The sequence below is a fragment of the Lithobates pipiens genome, unplaced genomic scaffold (assembly GCF_037356315.1).
Source record: "Lithobates pipiens isolate NorthernLeopardFrog02 unplaced genomic scaffold, aLitPip1_a1.2 Scaffold_16, whole genome shotgun sequence".
Taxonomy (NCBI): Eukaryota; Metazoa; Chordata; class Amphibia; order Anura; family Ranidae; genus Lithobates; species Lithobates pipiens.
The window spans coordinates 501,246,334-501,265,073 of record NW_027507748.1 but is presented as its reverse complement, the minus strand read 5'-3'; the positions used below and the strand labels follow the sequence as shown (position 1 = coordinate 501,265,073).

At 43.4% G+C, this 18,740-nt stretch overlaps 1 protein-coding gene across 3 annotated transcripts in view; it reads right to left on the bottom strand.

Moving 5' to 3' along the window:
- TBC1D4 (TBC1 domain family member 4) overlaps positions 1-18,740 on the bottom strand; it is a 233,380-nt gene that overhangs the window by 67,375 nt on the left and 147,265 nt on the right. For all 3 annotated transcript variants that reach the window (XM_077483117.1, XM_077483118.1, XM_077483119.1), the window contains exons 5-8: positions 17,068-17,200; positions 10,304-10,395; positions 9,544-9,654; positions 266-385 (exon numbers count right to left, since the gene is read on the bottom strand). In XM_077483117.1, the coding sequence (XP_077339243.1) occupies positions 266-385; positions 9,544-9,654; positions 10,304-10,395; positions 17,068-17,200 (456 nt within the window). The remainder of the gene's footprint in view (positions 1-265; positions 386-9,543; positions 9,655-10,303; positions 10,396-17,067; positions 17,201-18,740) is intronic.

Genomic DNA, 18,740 nt, shown 5'->3' with positions numbered 1-18,740 from the left:
ACAAATTTTAAATAAAGTTTAAGGTCCAGGCTGGGTGACAACAATGGCTCCTAATAAAGATACGGTGGAGAAAAGGGACAGGAAGTGTGATTTTTATAGGATAACAGATGAAAGGGGGGGGGGGGGGGAGCCTAAAAAAAATGAATGCCTCCACCATAACATCTATAAAAAGATCACATTTTTTGTTTTTTGGTCTAGCTATGCTTCAACAGTAACTACAGGTCTGATATGACACCATTTGTAACACTTTTTTTATGGTCCATACCCTTGAGAAAATATTTTCCAGAGAGCTGGTCAGAGATTTCTTGGCTTTATTCTTGAGAATATCCAACTTGAAGCGGCCACTGGGGGCAGCGTTCTCCGGGAGGGAGCTGTTCGATGCACTCTGAAAATAATCATTGAACAGATTAGGCATTCAAAATAAAAACTTGATGTTTCATTCTCAGTTGTGACAACAAACATTACAAAATTACATTTCTATCATCACACTGTAAAAGAGGCCTGAATGTTAATATTATGTCTCTCAAATAAGATTACACCAATTACATTATACTACATAGCAGTAAGAAGACCAACAAAAAGCCATTCTGTTATCAGTCGTTTGTATTCAATAAACCAATATTCATCACCACAATTGATATCTTTTAACAATGACCTTTCAAAAAAGACACTATATCAAGAGGCAATACGCATTTTGGAACATTTTAATTGGCTGCTTAAGTGTATTTACTTAGACTACTAGAGTGATTTTTCCGAATTGTTAGTACAATGACCCCACAAAAGTCAGTGCACCGTATTTATGTACATTTCACAACTGTACATTTACAAAGGTTCAGATGTTTTGTATACTGTGTTGTATATACTCATTACCGATAGGCATTTCCAGTACTGTATTATTTGTATTGCTTTTTGTATGGATCACCTCATTGTATATTATTATACAGGATTTATATAGAGCTGACAGTTTACACAGTGCTTTACAACATTAGGGCAGACAGTACAATTACAATACAATTCAATACAGGGGGAATCAGAGAGCCCTGCTCGTTAGAGCTTACAATCTAGGAGGCATTAGATGCGCACCACCTCTCTTCGCCCCCCCTCTTTTTCTATACCCCATTTACTCTTTTAAAAAAAAAGGAAGAAGCTTCAGTGCACCAAAATATCTGCCCCCCTGATTCATTTTAAAACAAATTTAAATACTGTAATTTATTTTTTATATCACTAGGGGCTTTTTGGAGCTGAGAATAAGGACCCATTCACACAGAAATGGACAGTTAGAAGCACACTAAGCTGCAGCAGATTAGTGTCCAGAAGCGGCTTCATTTTCAGTAAGTCAGCGGTAGGGGACAGTGCGTTGCAAGTTTCCCTGTGCATCACACAACTCCCTTTGTTTTTCTTTTTTTGTAGGAACTTTATTTGAAGTGAACACTTCAATTCATGTCACTGTACAGCAGAGCAGTGTGCTGCATTGTATAGTGACATGTGATCCTGTCCATTGCGATGCAATAAAATGCAGCATGTCTGCATTTTATGGCAGCTCGCTGCACCGCACCCTGGACACATAGAAAACAATTGTTTTCTTAAGCCCCATACACACTATCATATTTTCTGCTGATTTTTGCCTTCAGATTTACCAAAACCATGTAGTGCAAGGGTCTGCCTGATTGCATACAAATTGAAACTCCTAAGGTTTTGGTTTAACCAAAACCATGTAGTGCAAGGAGTATGCCTGATTGCATACACATTGAAACTCCTAAGGTTTTGGTTTAACCAAAACCATGTAGTGCAAGGGTCTGCCTGATTGCATACATATTGAAACTCCTAAGATTTGACATCATATTATATGGTTTTGGTAAATCCGAAGACAAAAATCAGCAGAAAATCTGATAGTGTGTATGGGGCTTTAGTGTCTTAACGGTGACTGCCTTTCTTCCAGTAAGGAAAAAAACACTAACCTTTGCACTATGTGTGAAATGGACCTAAAGATGGATTTTTGCTGTAAGCAGTCATCTCACTGATCCTTAGCCCTTATCACCTTAAAAAATGTCTCCTAATATTAAAACAGTATTAAATTCAAAAAGAAAAATGTAATATATTGCAGCTTACCAATCCTTAGATGTGGCGGCGGCTGCACTTTTTTTTTTTTTAAGCCAATGGCTTCTACTGCTGTGTCTCATTGAGGAGGCAGACACCCGAGAGAGCCTCTGCTTCCTTGCACATTGCTGTGTTGGGCTTGGGCTCAGGTGTGTATAAGGCAAGGGGGACTAATGGGGAGCAGCACAATTAAGTTTTTTTTACCTTCATGCAATGAATGCATGTAGCTAAAACCTTCAGCCTTTAGAACCACATAAAAAATAAAATAAAAAAACAACCTGAACAAACAACTAAATCCCAACTTTTGGTAATCCTTTTTTCTTTATTTTTAGGATAGTAATGTAAGACCCCCCAAGACATGAAGGGAAACCTGTCCCGCTCCCCCCACCAGGGGACACAGGCAGCTATAAAAACAAAAGTTCTAATATAAAGTCACCTAACCCTTTACCTTTAAACCCCTATTACTTGGCTTACGCCAAAACTTAAACTAGCACCTTAACTATTGGGTGACACTTACCTTGAATGGAGTAATACTTATGTTATGAGCAGAAAACACCAGCAGTCAAACATCACGTTCCCAAACAAATATTCCCGCACACACCAAAATTGCTTTGCAAAATTGTGTTGTGTGACATTAAAATGCTTTATCTGGCTGTGGGGTTAATCGGAGGCCCTATTCTCTTGTATAGGCATCCCTAGAAGTTCCCTGCTTCTCTCAAATTGATTCTCACAATTCTCTCCTGCTATACACAGACGGGTGTCTTGCCTGCTTCAGCATATTTTTTTACTCATTAAATGTGTCACTTTCTTTTAAAAAAGAGAAACAGCACAAACATGGTTTCTGCTATTTGTTGATCTTTCATACAGGAAGTCATGAATACTGTACAGCAGGGGTGTCCGAGACAGTTATGAATGCGGCCCAACACAAAATAATACACCTACTTAAAAATGTTGATTTGGGGGAGGATTTATTTTTTATTTTTTTTATGCGTTTACACTTAGCGAACACATGCGACCAAAGAAAAATTTGACAGTGTCTATTTACTGGACTAGTTTTATGTTGCCCTCTTACTTTTCTAATAAAAAATATTTAAAAAATGTTTTCTTACTCCGATAGGTACATTATCTATATCGGTGATCGTTAACTTGTAATCTGCATGAATTTTTCTGCTCATCAGCTATCCTTATGGTTAGTGTATTTTATGTGTGGCCCAAGACAATTACTCTTCTTCCAATGTGGACCAGGGAAGGCAAAAGGTCAGGAACCCTTGCTGTACAGTGAGCAAAAACAAATAGCAGCAACCCAGGTAAAACAACATTTAGCCAAATCAAGTTTTCTGAGAAGGCAGGTAGGTATATCTAACATGCAGCTTCTGAAATAATACCTGAAGTGGCAAAATACAAGTTAAAGCGGAACTTTACCCAAGAGGAAGTTTATTTTCCTCCTCTTATCCCCCTCTCCCATATTTGGAATGTATTTTTTGGGGGGGTTAAGAGAGCAGGTGCCCGATTTTGACAGGTACCCACTTCCGCTCCAACCGCTTAAGGGCTCAAAGCATTAGTTTGCCCCCTCACCTCTCCTCATAGTCTTAGGACACGTCACAGGTCCCAGGAGACTGCAGGAGCATTGTCGGGGTGCAGCACGGCTCAGGCATGCACAGCGGGCAGCTGGCTGTGGAGTTGTAAGCAATCACAGCTGGCTGCCCACAGTTAAGAGCCCAGCGCCTAGACGCGAAAACCGTTCAAGAGCTGGGCCAGGTGAGGACATCGCTGGAACGGGTATGTGCAGGGCCGGTGCTATCACTAGGCAAACTAGGCGGCCACCTAGGGCGCACGGCCACTGGTGTTCCTACTCTCTTCTCTTGCCAGCAAGCAACTAAGTCTCAGAATCAGCAGGCTGCCACCACTCCATTTGCACAGTGTCAGAGGCGCAGCGCCGGAGGCAGACTGTGTCTGTGTTCCAACTGGCGAATGAATGAAAGCAAGCAAACATTCATTGATGGGCGCAGGTGAGGCCGCGTCGATGGGCGCAGGCGAGGCCGCGTCGATGGGCGCAGGCGAGGCCGCCATGGGCGCTTCATTAAAAAGGTGGGGTATACATGGGCAGAGAAAAGGGGATGGAGTCAGGTGTGGAGCCAGGGGGCAGCAAAATGAGGTTTCATCTAGAGTGTAAAAAATCCTTGCACCAGCCCTGGGTATGTGTGTGTTTACACAGTATTCGTACCTGCTGACATTTTAATTTTCGTTTACAGGGTGAAGAGCTCTAAACTCACAAACTTTCCATGGCAACTTTTTGTAAGCAATGACAAGCAAATGTCAATGAGAACAGATAGCATGCCAATGATTCCAATTGCTTCTATTTCTGTATTCTGACCATTTACACTGAGTTTCAGACAGCTGAATATCTTTCATTTACGATTATAAGTCTTCCCCTCCAAGGTACATAGATGCAGCTAGTTTCTATATCTAGGCCAGGAGCAAGACCAAGAAACGAATTTGATGTGATCTAACAGTGAACAAGTTAAAAACATTTAATGCATCCTAAAACGTACGCACACATTCAGAGCCAGTACTGACCCTTCTTCCTCACCGATATGGAGCTCAGCTCTAGTGAAGTGTGATAACAGCCAGGCTGTGCAGCCATAGGCACATTTTCTGGCTAATTTATTAGAGAACCCAGAAATGGGAAACATTTAGCAAACAAACCAGACACATCTACAGCATCATGAAGGCATGCCATTTGCCACATCAGAAACCAAAAATCCACTCATCACTGCCATGTTCCAGAAGGTATAGAGATCCATTTTTTATTTAATGAAAGCGGTGTCAGAAAGGAACAATCAAATGCAAGCACATAATATGCCAGTAAAGATCAGAGCAGGTCACTGGGGTATAATGTATTAGTCATGGCTGCTCATGATGTGTGAATCAAATTCATAGCAGACTAAAATATATCTCAGCTGGATACACCAAATGGCACATCATCTGCTGTTTAGGTTGTCTATAGACTGTTTAACCACTTCCGGACCACCGATATATGCCCTAACTTTGACGGGGATATCATTGTTATGGCAGCAGCTAGCTACCATAACCCTGGTATCTTCGCGTTCTGCCAGTGGTCCGGTTTCTATTTCAATTATTTTTATTAAGATATCTTTCACATAAAAACATTCCATGACGTTTCATCACAAAAACCATAGTAAACATGCTTAACATACATAGAAATAAAACAAGACACATAATCTCCACAATCGACATAATTCTTGGATCAATCTCATAGTGCCAAAAATATAAAATATTAAATACTATCCACTGCCTCTCCCCCCTCCCACCCCCTAGGGGGAAATTTCCTTTTCTCTATTCTTCTCTATAAATAATCCAAACATATTTGTGAAATTATATCCTTTACTTTAGTGACCCCCATTCACTTAATTATTCCCAAACTTATTTATCCCTTACTATAATCCTATTATTCAATCCCAAACCTATTATATTTATTTTGAGGAGGAGAGAGTCGTGACTCTCTACCAGCATTAGGTTTATTCCTTAGTGAAAGAAAAAAAAAAAAAAAAAAAAGTGTGACAACCTTTCAAACTTTATAGTGTAATATAGTTGTATCCCAACTGTATATATGTAGTGCTATATCTTTCCCAAACCTAATTTTTTTTTTTTACAAAAAAAAGTACATCAAATGTCCTTTCCCCCTTCCCCTCCCCTTCAAAATATTAAAAAGGGAGGGAGTAAAAAGAAGAAAAATAAAGGGAAGGGAGACAAGGAACAATAAAATTTCTAATTACAACCCATATAGTTCATATAAACCAGAGTTTGCTTAAATTCTAGCCAACTCTTCCAAGTGTTTGCATATTTTATTTCAGAATTATTTTGTATATGTATGAATTCCTCCATACATCTAATTTTATCAGTCTCCCTAAACCACTCCTTTATCATGGGGGTATTTTTTAACTTCCAGAATTTTGGGATTAATACTTTTGCTTCATTCAGCAAGAATGGTTAATTGCTTCACGATATTTCTTCCTTGGTATCGCAGTTACACAAAACAGGCATTGCCAGGGATCAAATACAGTTTAATTCCTGCTAATTTTCTTAATCCACGCTACTACTACTCCCCTCCAGTATGGTTGAATTAGGGGACATTGCCACCATATATGTCCATGCGTTCCCTCCTCCCCACAGTCCCTCCAACAAAGAGAAGACAAGTCAGAATTAATTTTATGTAATTTTAATGGGACATAGTACCACCTCATTAATAGTTTATAATTAGTTTCCTTCATCCTTATATCAACTGAAGATGAATGTACGTAATAATAAACTTTACTTCCCATTGTTTCAGGCAATGAGTAATTCAGTTCAAATTCTCAGCTTTCCAGTGGGCACCATAAGTCCACATCTGGGGGAGAGATTAATGCTTGTATATGTTAGAGAACCCTTGTCTATTTCTTCCCCCTTGGTCTACTAATCTTTCCCATGGATTCAGCCCCCTTACTGAACAAGGAGGTTTTGGGAGAGAGTCTACAAAATGTTGAAGTCTATATCTCCATGCATCCCAAAAAGTTCAACCACATTTTTCTCGTAATTCCGATAAGGAACAGAGGGTATTACCCTTCAGTACGTGTAAAAAGGAAAAAATAACACAAGGGAGCCCCCAAAGCTGCATAACCCACAAGTATACAAAAACACACAGGAGTGTGGGGTTTTTTAGCAGCAGAGAGTTGGTGTGAAAATAGCTGATGTAAAAAAAAAAATCATTTATTTAACAGACAATAGTAGTTCCAAATGAACAATAATACATCATCCATATAGGTAGTGCGACAAAAACAAACATGGAACATCACTCATAGCAAACAAACTATGTACAAGCATGGTTTGCCAATTGTATTCGTAACATATGTATCCACATGAAAAACCCAGATGCCCCCCCCTCACGCCACAATCTGGTGCCCTCCGGCATAGGCAAGCGGATCCTCACCCTGGCTGGGCATGGAGACGAGTGAGGGGAAGATGGCCCCCACCCGTCTCCATAACGATGCAGGGTGGAAGCAACGTCATAACATCACTTCTGCCTCCAGCTCTTAAAGGGACATTTTTATTTTTATTTTAATTTTTGGATTGACTATATATTTTTTTTATTGCATTTAAGTGTAAATATGAGACTGAAGTCTTTTCGACCCCCAGATCTCATATTCAATAGGTCCTGTCATGCTTTTTTTCTATTACAAGGGATGTTTACATTCCTTGTAACATGAATAAAAGTAACATTTAAAAAAAAAAAAAGTGTAAAAAAAAATTATATAAATAAGGGGAAATTTTTTTTCCCAACTAACATTTTATACACAAAACACCATTTAGCTTTTTTTTTTTTTTTAACATTAACTTGTATGCAGACTAAATAGGACCTTGTTAAGATCGGTTATCTGCTGCAACATATTTGGCAACTGCCGTGCACAGAATTTTTACTTTGCTTCTAGCAACATGGTTTACTGCTGAGCCCCATTTCCCTTTAAATAAAGGTGCACATAAAATCTGTCTGAAACTTCATTTAAAAAGGAACTTTACCAATCTTTAGCAAGGAACATGCATTCCACATTAATTATGCTATGCTACATTAGCGTGTCCTGTAAATTGCCTCCAGCATTGTTCTGGTTTCTTCTTGCTTGAGTTGCCATTTTGCTGACACCCAGAGCCCCTGAGCAGCAGTAAATCGTTAGACTGCCATCAGATTGGCCCCTACAAATTCAGCACAGTGCCTAAAAATAGAAAGCAACTGAGCATGTGAAGAGTAGGGTGAGACAGTGGATTACTGGATTTTAAACAGTATAGACATTTATATTAAATGTTTTACATAGCTATACTTGCAAAAGGGCCAAGCCTTAAGTGATCCAGCAGGAGTTTGATTTCTTACTAAAGTTCCACTTTATTAAAGTGATTTTTTATTTTACTTTTAAACCACTTGCCTACTGGGCACTTTCACCCTGTCCCTGCCCAGGCAAATCTTCAGCTTTAAGCGCTCTCACACTTTGAATGTCAATTGCGCAGTCATGCAACACTGTACCCAAATGACATTTTTATCCTTTTTATCACACAAATAGACCTTTCTTTTGGTGGTATTTAATCACTATACAAGAAAAGAACCACTGCTCCAGGTGTATGATTAAAGACTAGTTGGGATATCTCAGAGTGCCAGCCCCGGACCGCCTCCGTGGGAAACTTGTGAAAAAAAGAAAGAAAGAAATGGCTGCACATCCAGAAATCCCAATTGCCTTTTATTGTTCACAAAGATAACACCAAATACACCCACATATGGTCAAGTAGATGCGTTTCATACATACATCAGTGTGTGAAATGCGTCTACGTGACCATATGTTGGTGTCTTTGGTGTTATCTTTGTGAACAATAAAAGGCAAATCAGGATTTCTGGATGTGCAGCCATTTCTTTCACAGGTATTTACTCACTGTTGGGCTTTTTATTTTTTACTAAAGAGAAAAAAGTCAGAGAATTTTTTTTGGGGGGGGGGGGGGGGGGAGTATTTCTTAGTTTCTGTCAGTAAATGTTGTAAATAAGTAATTTTTCTCCTTCACTGATGTATGCTGATTAGGTGGCACTGAAAGGCAGTACTGACTGGCATCACTAATGGGCACTGATTGGGGTCACTGATGGGTACTGCTGGGGCTTTACTGTAATCAGGGTACTGATGATCAGTGCCCTGATTAACTGTCCTGGTCTTCCCAGCGAGGAGATGCCTCTATTGACTCTCTTTGCCACACACACTGTCAGTGTGAGGTGAGGAGAGCTGATAAACAACACTTCCGCATTTACATGTGACCGACTGTGATTGGAGACAGTCGATCACATGGGTAAAGAGCTGCATCATTGGCTCTTTACCGGGATCGGGGTCGCACCATGTTCTAGGAACACAGTGTGGCCGCGATCGCTGCGCTGCACGCCCCCGTGAGTGGCCATTCTGGGGTGCCGTCATAACGCTGTCCCAGAACAAGAGCCCCACCGCTCACCCGTGTGGGTCCTATGCACACTGCTGGATCGGGAGGGGGTTCAGGTAAGTATGAGGGGCTCAGAACACACAAAGGTTTTTTACCTTCAAGAAAGTTTCAGCCTTTACAACTGCTTTAAGCCTGGGCCATACTATTTAGGAAAACCTTGATGAATTAGCTAAGAGCTGCCCCTTTAGGTCCAAAACTGGACTACCTAAAAATGTTAGCAATGCTAGAAGACATGAGTTTATGCATATACAAACTGAAATCATGTTATTTAACACGTTGATACAATAAAAGGATTTCGGATAATCTAGTTTATCATCAGTCTTTCCACAAGCTCCACTGAATACTTATCGCTTAGCATATCTTACTAGCCAACATCAATACCATGAACGTCAGCAAGATCATAATAAAAGCTGCATTATTTTGATTTACCGACTGCATCTCTCCAATATGAACATGGGTTTTCTGCTTGGTCTCACATAACTGTCTAAGATGAAGTATGACAAGTTCATTCTCCTCCTGGTCACTTGTAGCTTTCATTTTCTGAAATGGATGGAGAACAGCAACAGTTATATGCCAAACATGCTTATGTGTATTCCGTACATACATAAGAAAGCGTGTAAACATTTCAAAACAGTTCCTTTCAGTGGCCATTAATAAACACAATCTGCAGGGCTAACATTATTTAGTCTGAATAACAAGGGTTATGAATCCATTTTGAACTAGGGCCAGCACTATAAAAACCCAGTAAGAAATTAAAGATTAACCAATTCAATTAATAGCTTATTGTTTGCACCATAAAATTCCTGGTAAAACAATGCAATACCCGTTAACCTGTAGATTAAAAAAAAACACGTCTAAACTCTGAGATACCGAAAACGTAATGCAGCATAATTCAGAAAAAGTGTCAAAATAGTAAAGGTTTCTTAACCAGCTGAAAAAAATTTGATAGATGTGTTATTAGCATTTTTTTCCCCATTTATGATTTTGTTTTTCAGAAAGCATGTTGCAAGTCACTTTGGAATTTTTCAAGATCTTGGAAAATCTTTGTGTGTGTGTTACTAAGCAATCAAAGCCTGGAGGTGCTCATTAAAACCGTAAGGGTTTCATGGCCCGATAATTGCAATCAGTACTTGAACTGTCACGCTCGAGTCATAAACAGGCGTTTGAACAAAAAGAAAACAAGATATACCTGGACACGTTCAAAAATGTCAGCTTGTTCATTGTCTGACAGCAAAGACAGTTGTCTCTGTATTACCAGTTTGGCTCTTGGCGGATACTGCCCTAAACGATCAAAAGGAAACATTGTCAGTAAGTAAAGAAAAACAGATGAATACATTTCTACAATAAGAAGACCTCATTCACACAGCCATAGAAAAAAACAAACACGAGTTTTTAATTATGGATCTGAACGTAGCTAAATTGTTTTCAATGAAGCCATTCAAACAGTTGCGTAAACATGAGCTGCTTTCAGATCTGTAACACAGAATCCAAAAAATTGCAGCCAAGAACATGCGCTCTATGCGATTACTTGTATAAGCGCATGTATATGCATTTGTAAGCACATAAATTAAGTCCAAACAAAAGGGGAAAATGGCATTTTGCTGCTCACCGTAAAATCACTTAATTTCTGAGTTCATTGACGGACACAGCTGCTCTTTTCTTGATATTCATAACAGACAGGGTTTTATAGCTCCACCTACCAGGGGTAGGACAGTAGGCAGAAAAAAAAAACCTCAGAATTTCCCATGGGCACTCTGCTCTTGCATAAAACCCCCTCTCACTGTATAAGTAACTAGTTCGTAATAAAACAATGTCAGAAATAAAAACTCCAACAGAAGGGTGGGTACTGTGTCATTCAATGAACTCTGGGAAAGGGATTTCACGGCAAGTAAATCTTTTTTCTCTTTCGCTCATTGAAGGACACAGCTGCCGTTCTCTTGATATTCATAATAGATAAGGACATCTCAAAGCAGTGCCAAAAATAAGGGGTGGGCAAACCAGCAACCAAGCAAACACACCAACCCCTGAACCACCCCAAGGGGCCCCTGAAAGCAACTAATAGAAGCCTGAAAACTCTGTGGCCAAAACAATCATCCAAGGATGCCAAAACATTGACTTGGTAGAACTTTGTAAAAGTGTGCACAATTAACTAGGTCTCTGCCTTGCAAAATTAAGACACAGATGACTGATGTTGGAATGCCAAGGAGGCACTAATCACCCCTTAACGGCACAAACATGAACAGACAGCCAAATCCAATGGGAAATAGCTGCAAAAAATGCCACCATGCCCTTCCTCGGATCATCCATTAGCACAAAAAAGTCAGGATTTAAAAAAAAAAAAAAAGGAGGCCATAGCAAATAAATACGCCTGAATCACCCAGGACCACATTGAAGAAGCACAATGCCACCCTCCTTAGACTGCGATGGCCAAGGGCACAGGGAACAAAAGATAATGTCCTCATTCAGGTGAAATGAAGACACCACCTTCGGAAGAAAGGAGGGAGACAGATGAAGAACCACCATGACTTAATGAACCACAAGATTAGGGTGGCTTACATGACAAGGCCACCAGTTCCAATATTTGAACATAATGGCAAGGCCAGGAAGGCAATTTCTTGAGAGAGAGCAATCAGATGAATATCACAAAATGCCCTCAAAAGGAGGTTTTTGGAGAACTGAAAGGCTCCTTCCCTGTCCTAGAGGGAGGAAGGTACTTGCCGTATAAAAATCTTGCTGATGTCATCCAACGTAGCCACATAAAGACGTTCGCCCTCAACAGGCAGACCTTCCCAGGGCCTTTTTTGAAGTCAGGTCAGCTGATCAGCACTTAAGCCAAAAGGACTTGTAAAAACACAACCACCCAAACAAAGCGCTTGGAGAGGAACAGAGCAACTTCAAGCGATGCGTCACACACGTATTTTAACCCCTGGACAACAGGTCTGCCGGTTCCACATATGCCTAGGACAATTCACTAGAGGCCGCATCTTGCTTCAAAAACCCTGGCCCACTGAGTCAATGTTTGCGAGACCAGGGTCATGGCCAAAACAGGTTGCAGCATCAACACTGCAATAGTAAACATGGACAGGCCAGGGAATCCACCTTATGGTCTGCCGGATGGGTAAAGAAAGCCGATCCTTCCTCCCAAAACATGGTGGCCTTGCTGAGCCTAGAAAGGCAAATCCACTAACGGAGGGGAGGTCCACTTCTTCAGAAGGGTCTTCCCAAAGGGAAAACGTACAGCGACGCATGTAGGAAATACAAAGGGACGCTTCAGATGCTCCCAGGTCATATAGACAAATTTGGCAAAATATGAGCTGGCTTGTGAGTACCAAAAGGCACAGCTAACGTCTCCATTTTCCCAGTAGTATCCTCAACCTTAAGCATCTCTCACATGGGGATGAGTGGTGTGACTAACACCTTCTAATTCCCCATTTGGGTCTGCAGGGTAGGAGCCCGCAATGGCAGAGCCCAACTCCGGCTCAGAGGCATCTGAAGATGTGGGGGGTGGGGGGGGTTCTGTTCCACTTGTGACAAAACACCACCTCTCCTGGACTGCTGACAAGGTGTCCACAGAGACCAAGGGAGTTGAGGGAACAGAGGGACCAGTCTCCCCCTGAAGGCGGTCTGGAGGGAAGGTGGTTTTCAGGTATTCCATAAAGCCACCCAGCAGAGCACAGCATGTCCCACCCAGGAGGAGAGTTTACCACCCCAGAATTAGCCCAGAGCAGTGTGGGGGGAGGTAGGTCCCAGAACTGACTCACCACAGGAGAACAGCCCCAGAAGCTGTACCTCATGAGCCCCTGACTGTTATAAAGCACTGTTCCATGAGAGTCCCAGGACTGCCCCTTGCCTCTGCCCTAACGAAGGACAAAATGATGGGCGTGTGGCTACAGGAAAATGGCTGGCCCATAAGCAGTTTTTGCATATTTGACTGCTGCAAATGGCTGCCAGTGTGATCTCCAGGAAGATGGCCTCCATTCCCCTTCATAGATATGACTGGTTAGGCTAAGGGAAAATGGCTTCCAGCCCGACAAGAGCACATGGCAGCTCCACAGTAGCAAAACACCTCACTGATCCCCAGAGTAATCCCCACAGTGTCTCAAATATGCCCTGCTGAGACTGCATTCCACCCCCCAAACCCTCCAAGGAGCTGAAAAACAAATCGGGGAGCCCCGCAGTCAGGGAAGGGAAGCTCAGCTACCCACAGGAAAGGAAGTATGCTGGGCAGGATGAGAGGCTCAGCAATACAGCCAGGAGAGAAACCCGAAGCTGGATGGGGGAGCATCCATGCCCTACAAGGCATCCGAGGAGGGAAGGGGGGCATCTACTTAACAATTCAGCAGAGTGGGCGGGTAAAGCTCCTGAGAAAGAGCCACCTCACCACCATGGTGAGGGGTCTGTTGGCCAGGGTAACACTGCGACATGGACTCAGTTCATATGTGTCCCTGCAAGAAGTTTGCCCTTGCTGGCCACCCTGGTCTCGGGTAGCTAAAAGTCTTGCGTGTGCTGGTTAGCTGGACTGGGGTGACCACATGGATTTCAAATATCCTGCCTCTCACCCAGCCTGTTGATTGATGATCTCTGCAGCAGGAAAAAAAAAAGGATAAAAAGAAAGAGAAAATCAGTCAGAGCACAAGTCTCAGCAGGGAAATAGGTCCATACTCCTGAACACTAGGCAGAAAGAGCAAGTGAACTATGCAGTGAGGGGATTTTATGCAAGAGAGCTGCCCATAGGAGGCGCTGAGTTTTTTCTGCCAACTGTCCTACTCCTGGTTGGTGGCGCTATAAAACCCTATTTGTTATGGAGAAGAGAGAAAAGCAGCTGTGTTCGTCAATTAATTAAACAGAAAATACATTATGATTATGTACGCATATGTGTAGTTACACATTTAAACGCATCTATACGCAAGCACATTAATGATCATTATGCAGGAACTTTTCTCTCAGAAAACACGCGTGTTAGATCATCAGTAAAAAAAATGCACCTTCAAAAAGTTTTTAATAAAATTTTAAGTTTTACAGAATACATAGTGTAACCTGTACAGATATATTGAAAATAACCAACAAAGATTCCAGAGTCCATTGATAAGGCATTAGAGGCATTATAGGTGATTAATATAAAGAACAATGTATGGCAAGTTACATGTTGATTGTATGTTCCCAGATATACACTTTAAATATGATCTGTTACCTTGCCCAGAGTAGTAAACTCCACTTGCTGACTTGTACATACAGGTAAGCCAATAACCACTGGCCGACCCGCCACAGTACATGTACTGTGGCAGGGTGGCACAATCACGTACATGTACGTCACTGTGCTTGCTCTGACTAAGGGGGCATACCGGCCACCCACCCCCTCAACCCCACTATCTCCACAGCGGATTGCATCTCATGGTGGCCCAGGGTTCATGTGATCGCTATGCGTTTACATGATCGCAATGTAAACAAAGCTGTTATGAATACATCTCCTTCATGACAGCTCTGCTTCCCACACTAGTGAGCTGTGAGTGGCCCACAGCTATCACACAGCACCTGGGCCAATCACAGGACCATGTTGATTAGTTATAGCCAATCACAGATCATTAGTACCCACAGCTGTCATGAATGAAATTCATTCATGATAGTTCAAAGTATTGCTGGTACAATGACCTTCCTTGTACTGAGCAAGGTAAAAAAAAATCCCTGATCAAACCCCCCTGGGAGTGCAGGGGGCGAGCACCGCCGGCAGGTGGGGTTGAATGGGAGGTCCTTCTCTCAGCGATCGCGGAGGGGAAGAGAAAGAAGAGGCACCCAGATGATCAGAGCGCGGGGAACACAGCGATTACTGTTTCATTTCAATTGCTGTATGTTCCCTGCACTGTCACATACAGCCCCTCCCCCTGGCTGGGAACTTTGATAGACATATCACCTGTCCAATTCCAGGATGGGGGATCTGTTTATCAAAGTTCCCCGGCCAGGAGGCTGGGCTGTGATGCCGAGCAGCAGAAACATACAGCAATTAAAATGAAAGCCGTTATCCATATGTTCCCCGCGCTCTGATCATCCGGGTGGCTCTACTGTTCCTTCGCCTCTCTTTCCCTGCAAAGGCAGCTGTATTGGTGGGCACGGTTTGCATTGGTGGGCATCGGCAGGCTGCATTGGTGAGCACCAGCAGACTGCATTGATGGACACGGTGAGGCTGCATTGTTGGGCACAGGTGAGGCTGAATTGTTGGGCATGAATAAAGTTGTTGTTACTATTTATTTTTATAACTTAATTCTGCATAAAACATTTAAGTGTCATTTCATGAGATAATTTATGAGGGCATGTTTAGGGATGAAATTAGGGGCGGGGCAAGGTCAGGGTTGGGTGGGGCAACTGGTGGAGAGTAACCCTTGAGCAGTGGGGGAACTACCAGGGTCGTAACAGTTGCGCTTGCGACCAGGCCCTGGAATTGTGGGGTGGGGGGGGCCTGTAATGTGGCTTCAGGGTTGCACTCTGTCACACTGCCCAGTCCCCCACTGACAGCCCGCCTCCCCTTCTCACACAGATGTCGGACAGGAGAAGAAAGATACAAGAGATGGAGAGCAAAATCTCCTCCCACCCCCCTTGTGTGTGTCCCAGTGGCCCCGTCCACATTCCAATCCCCAGTAGCTCCTCCGTGCTTTGCAAACAGAAACTCCAGCAGCCTGCAGGTAGATAGTGTAGGAAAGGTCAGCTTGTACCATGGATGGTGCAACCCTCCACAAAGATTTTGCAGCTCTCCAGGTCAGCCAATCGCCTTGCTTCCTAATGAAACTTCTCAGTGATTGAAAAGAAAGCAGCACACAGGTGGGTCAGTCATTGATGGGACTGAAGAGAGTGTGTTGTCACCGCCAGAGCCCCTCAGCTAACACAGCAGCCCACTGGGGTTTCCCTGGTGAGGTGTACAAGACCCAGCATGCTCATGCCCAGCCATGTATAGCACAGGCTAGCAGGCCTTGTTAGCTGACCACTCCAGGGCCCAAGCCCCCATCTATGGTAAGGAAAGTGTCCACCCCCCCACACCCTTCCACTCTTATCCTGCCAGCCTCTTGGCACACTAATGTAACGGAGAGCTCTGTGGACTGTAATGTAAAGGGGGACTCTGATTTAAGTGAGGGCTTTGGTGAGCAGAGATCCCCTTAATTCAGAATTCCAAGAACACCTCTTACTTCAGTTTCCCTTTACAGTCCACAGAGCTCTCCCTTAGGGCCCTTTTACAGGAGCAGACTCTGCCAAGCGAATCCACCTGCTCAATGGGGGATTTCTCCACTGAGCAGGAGGATGATGGGTCCATGTCTGCTCCACTTGGGCAGAGTGGACACAGACTTCTGTTTTCTATGGACCAGACTGACTGTAATCCAATCCGCTAGACGGATGGGGAATGGATCTCCATTCATTTGTTTTCATTGGAGCGGATGCAGGCAGGTGTAAATGGACACATCTGTTTACATCCGCCTCCCCATACAGAACAATGTCCGATCGGTTCAAATTGGATCATGAATCATTGGAAAGGGCCCCGGGACCAGAGGTCAGGGGGCCCTTCATGGTTCCTTGCACCGGGACCCTGAAGGTTCTAGTTACACCTCTGAGGTCCTTGAGCCTGGCTAGTAGCTCAGGAATTTAAATTTTGAGACACACACACACACTTATATATATATATGTATATACACACACACACACACACACACACACACACACACACACATACATACAAGCACTTCGATATTCATTGCAATGGGCAGGGGCGTTTAAGGAGCGCTTTCAAACTGTCCCAAAGATGATGCTTGCAGGACTTTTCCCACAAGCACACTGCCAAGGTGTGAAAGCACCCATTGCAGAGAATGGGAGCCAGTTTTTTCAGGCGCTATTCCTAGCGCTAAAATGCCTGAAAACTGCCTTTGTGTGAAAGGGGTCTTACAATAGTGAAGAAACATGAACTCAAACTCATACCTTCAATTCGCTCACACAGTTTGTGCAGAGCATGCATAGGACAGGCCTCACATAGCTTGATTTGAGTCTTGGCATTTTGGAGTGCAGCAGCAGTGCTGAAAGCTTGCTTCAATGTCAGCATGATTTCATCCACCTAATGGGCAACCAAAGACACACAATGAATAGAATGCAGGAAAATAAATCTATTAAAGTATGTATAGCCCAAATGTTTTAACATTTAGAAGAGTACAGAAGGGCTAAAACCCCTTTAAGAATGTTTTTTGAAGTCTGCGTCACTGGGAAAATTTTCCTCCTGGATATGCAACAGGAAGTCAGAGAAAAATTTTCCAATGCGAGGGGAATTCCCCTTTTGGAGGTATTGTTCCAGATTTTCTCTTACCTCTTATCCAGAAGACAAATCTAAAAATTAAAATTTCTATTACTTTTTTTTGGTGACAATGGTCTATCACTATGTGATCATAGAGTACAAGGGTAGATGGACACAGCGGCAGAACTACCAGGGTCGCAGCAGTCGCACTTGCGAGTGGGCCCTGGCGTTATGCCACTGTAGCCCCCCCCCAGACCCGGCATCTCCCCCTGCACCTCTGGCTGTCAGTTTAGTATGCAGTGGCGATCTGCAGCTCTATGGTGCCCGCGGGCCACGGGATCTCCCTGGGGCTAGTAGTTCTCTTCCAGAGTGTGTTCAGTGGATAGGGGAGGGGCCTCTGACCCAGACATGTATCAGCATTAGTGTACAAGCAGAGCGACTCACTTGTACACTGAAGAGTAAAGCCGATATATGCCTGGGTCAGAGGCCCCTCCCCTCTCCACTGTATACACTCAGGAAGACAACTACAAGCCCCAGGGAGATTCCGAGGCCCACGGGGACCATAGAGCTCCTGAATGTCCCACCCCACTGCATACTAAACTGCAACATTAGTAATCTGAGGTGCAGGAGGAAATACTGACCACAGACTGTCATCAACATTTGGGCGAGTGACCATGGGGTGAAAGTGTGTGTGTGTCTGTGGGGATACAGAGGTGTGTTGGGGGTTGGAGGTGCACATTAATTGGGTACAGAGCACAGATGTGTTAGACCCTTTTCACACTGGCAGACTGATCAGGTCCGCCTGTCCATTTTTTTTTGGCAGACCCAATCAGACCATCCATAGTGCTCTATGGTGCTGCGAATGTCAGTAGACATGTGTCAGCTGACACCAGACAGATGGGAGATCCATTCCCTATCCGTCTGATGCATCGAATTGGATGACAGTCAGATAGAAATGGACAGGTGGTCCGTTTCCATCCAAAAGCCCCATATAGAGCGTGTGCATGAGTAGAGTACAATGGTGTGCTGGAGGGATACAGGAGGTGCAGATGTGTATGTGGGAGGTGGGTACAGAGGTGTGAGGGTACAGAAATGTGCAGCAGAGTGTATAGATGTCCTGAGGAATGCAGGGGTGAATGTATGTGTGTGTGGGGGGGTGCGGAGGTGTGCTGGGGGTTACAATGGCTTGCTGGGCTTATGGCTGCATACGGAGGGATAAAGAGGAGGTGCAGAGCTGTGTGGGGGTGCAGAGGTGTGTGGGTGGGAGGGGGGGTTACAGAGGATGCTGGGAGCTGCAGAGGTGTGTGTAGGGGCGGCACAGTGGTGTAGTGGTTAGCACTCTCACCTAGCAGTAAAAAGTGTTTGC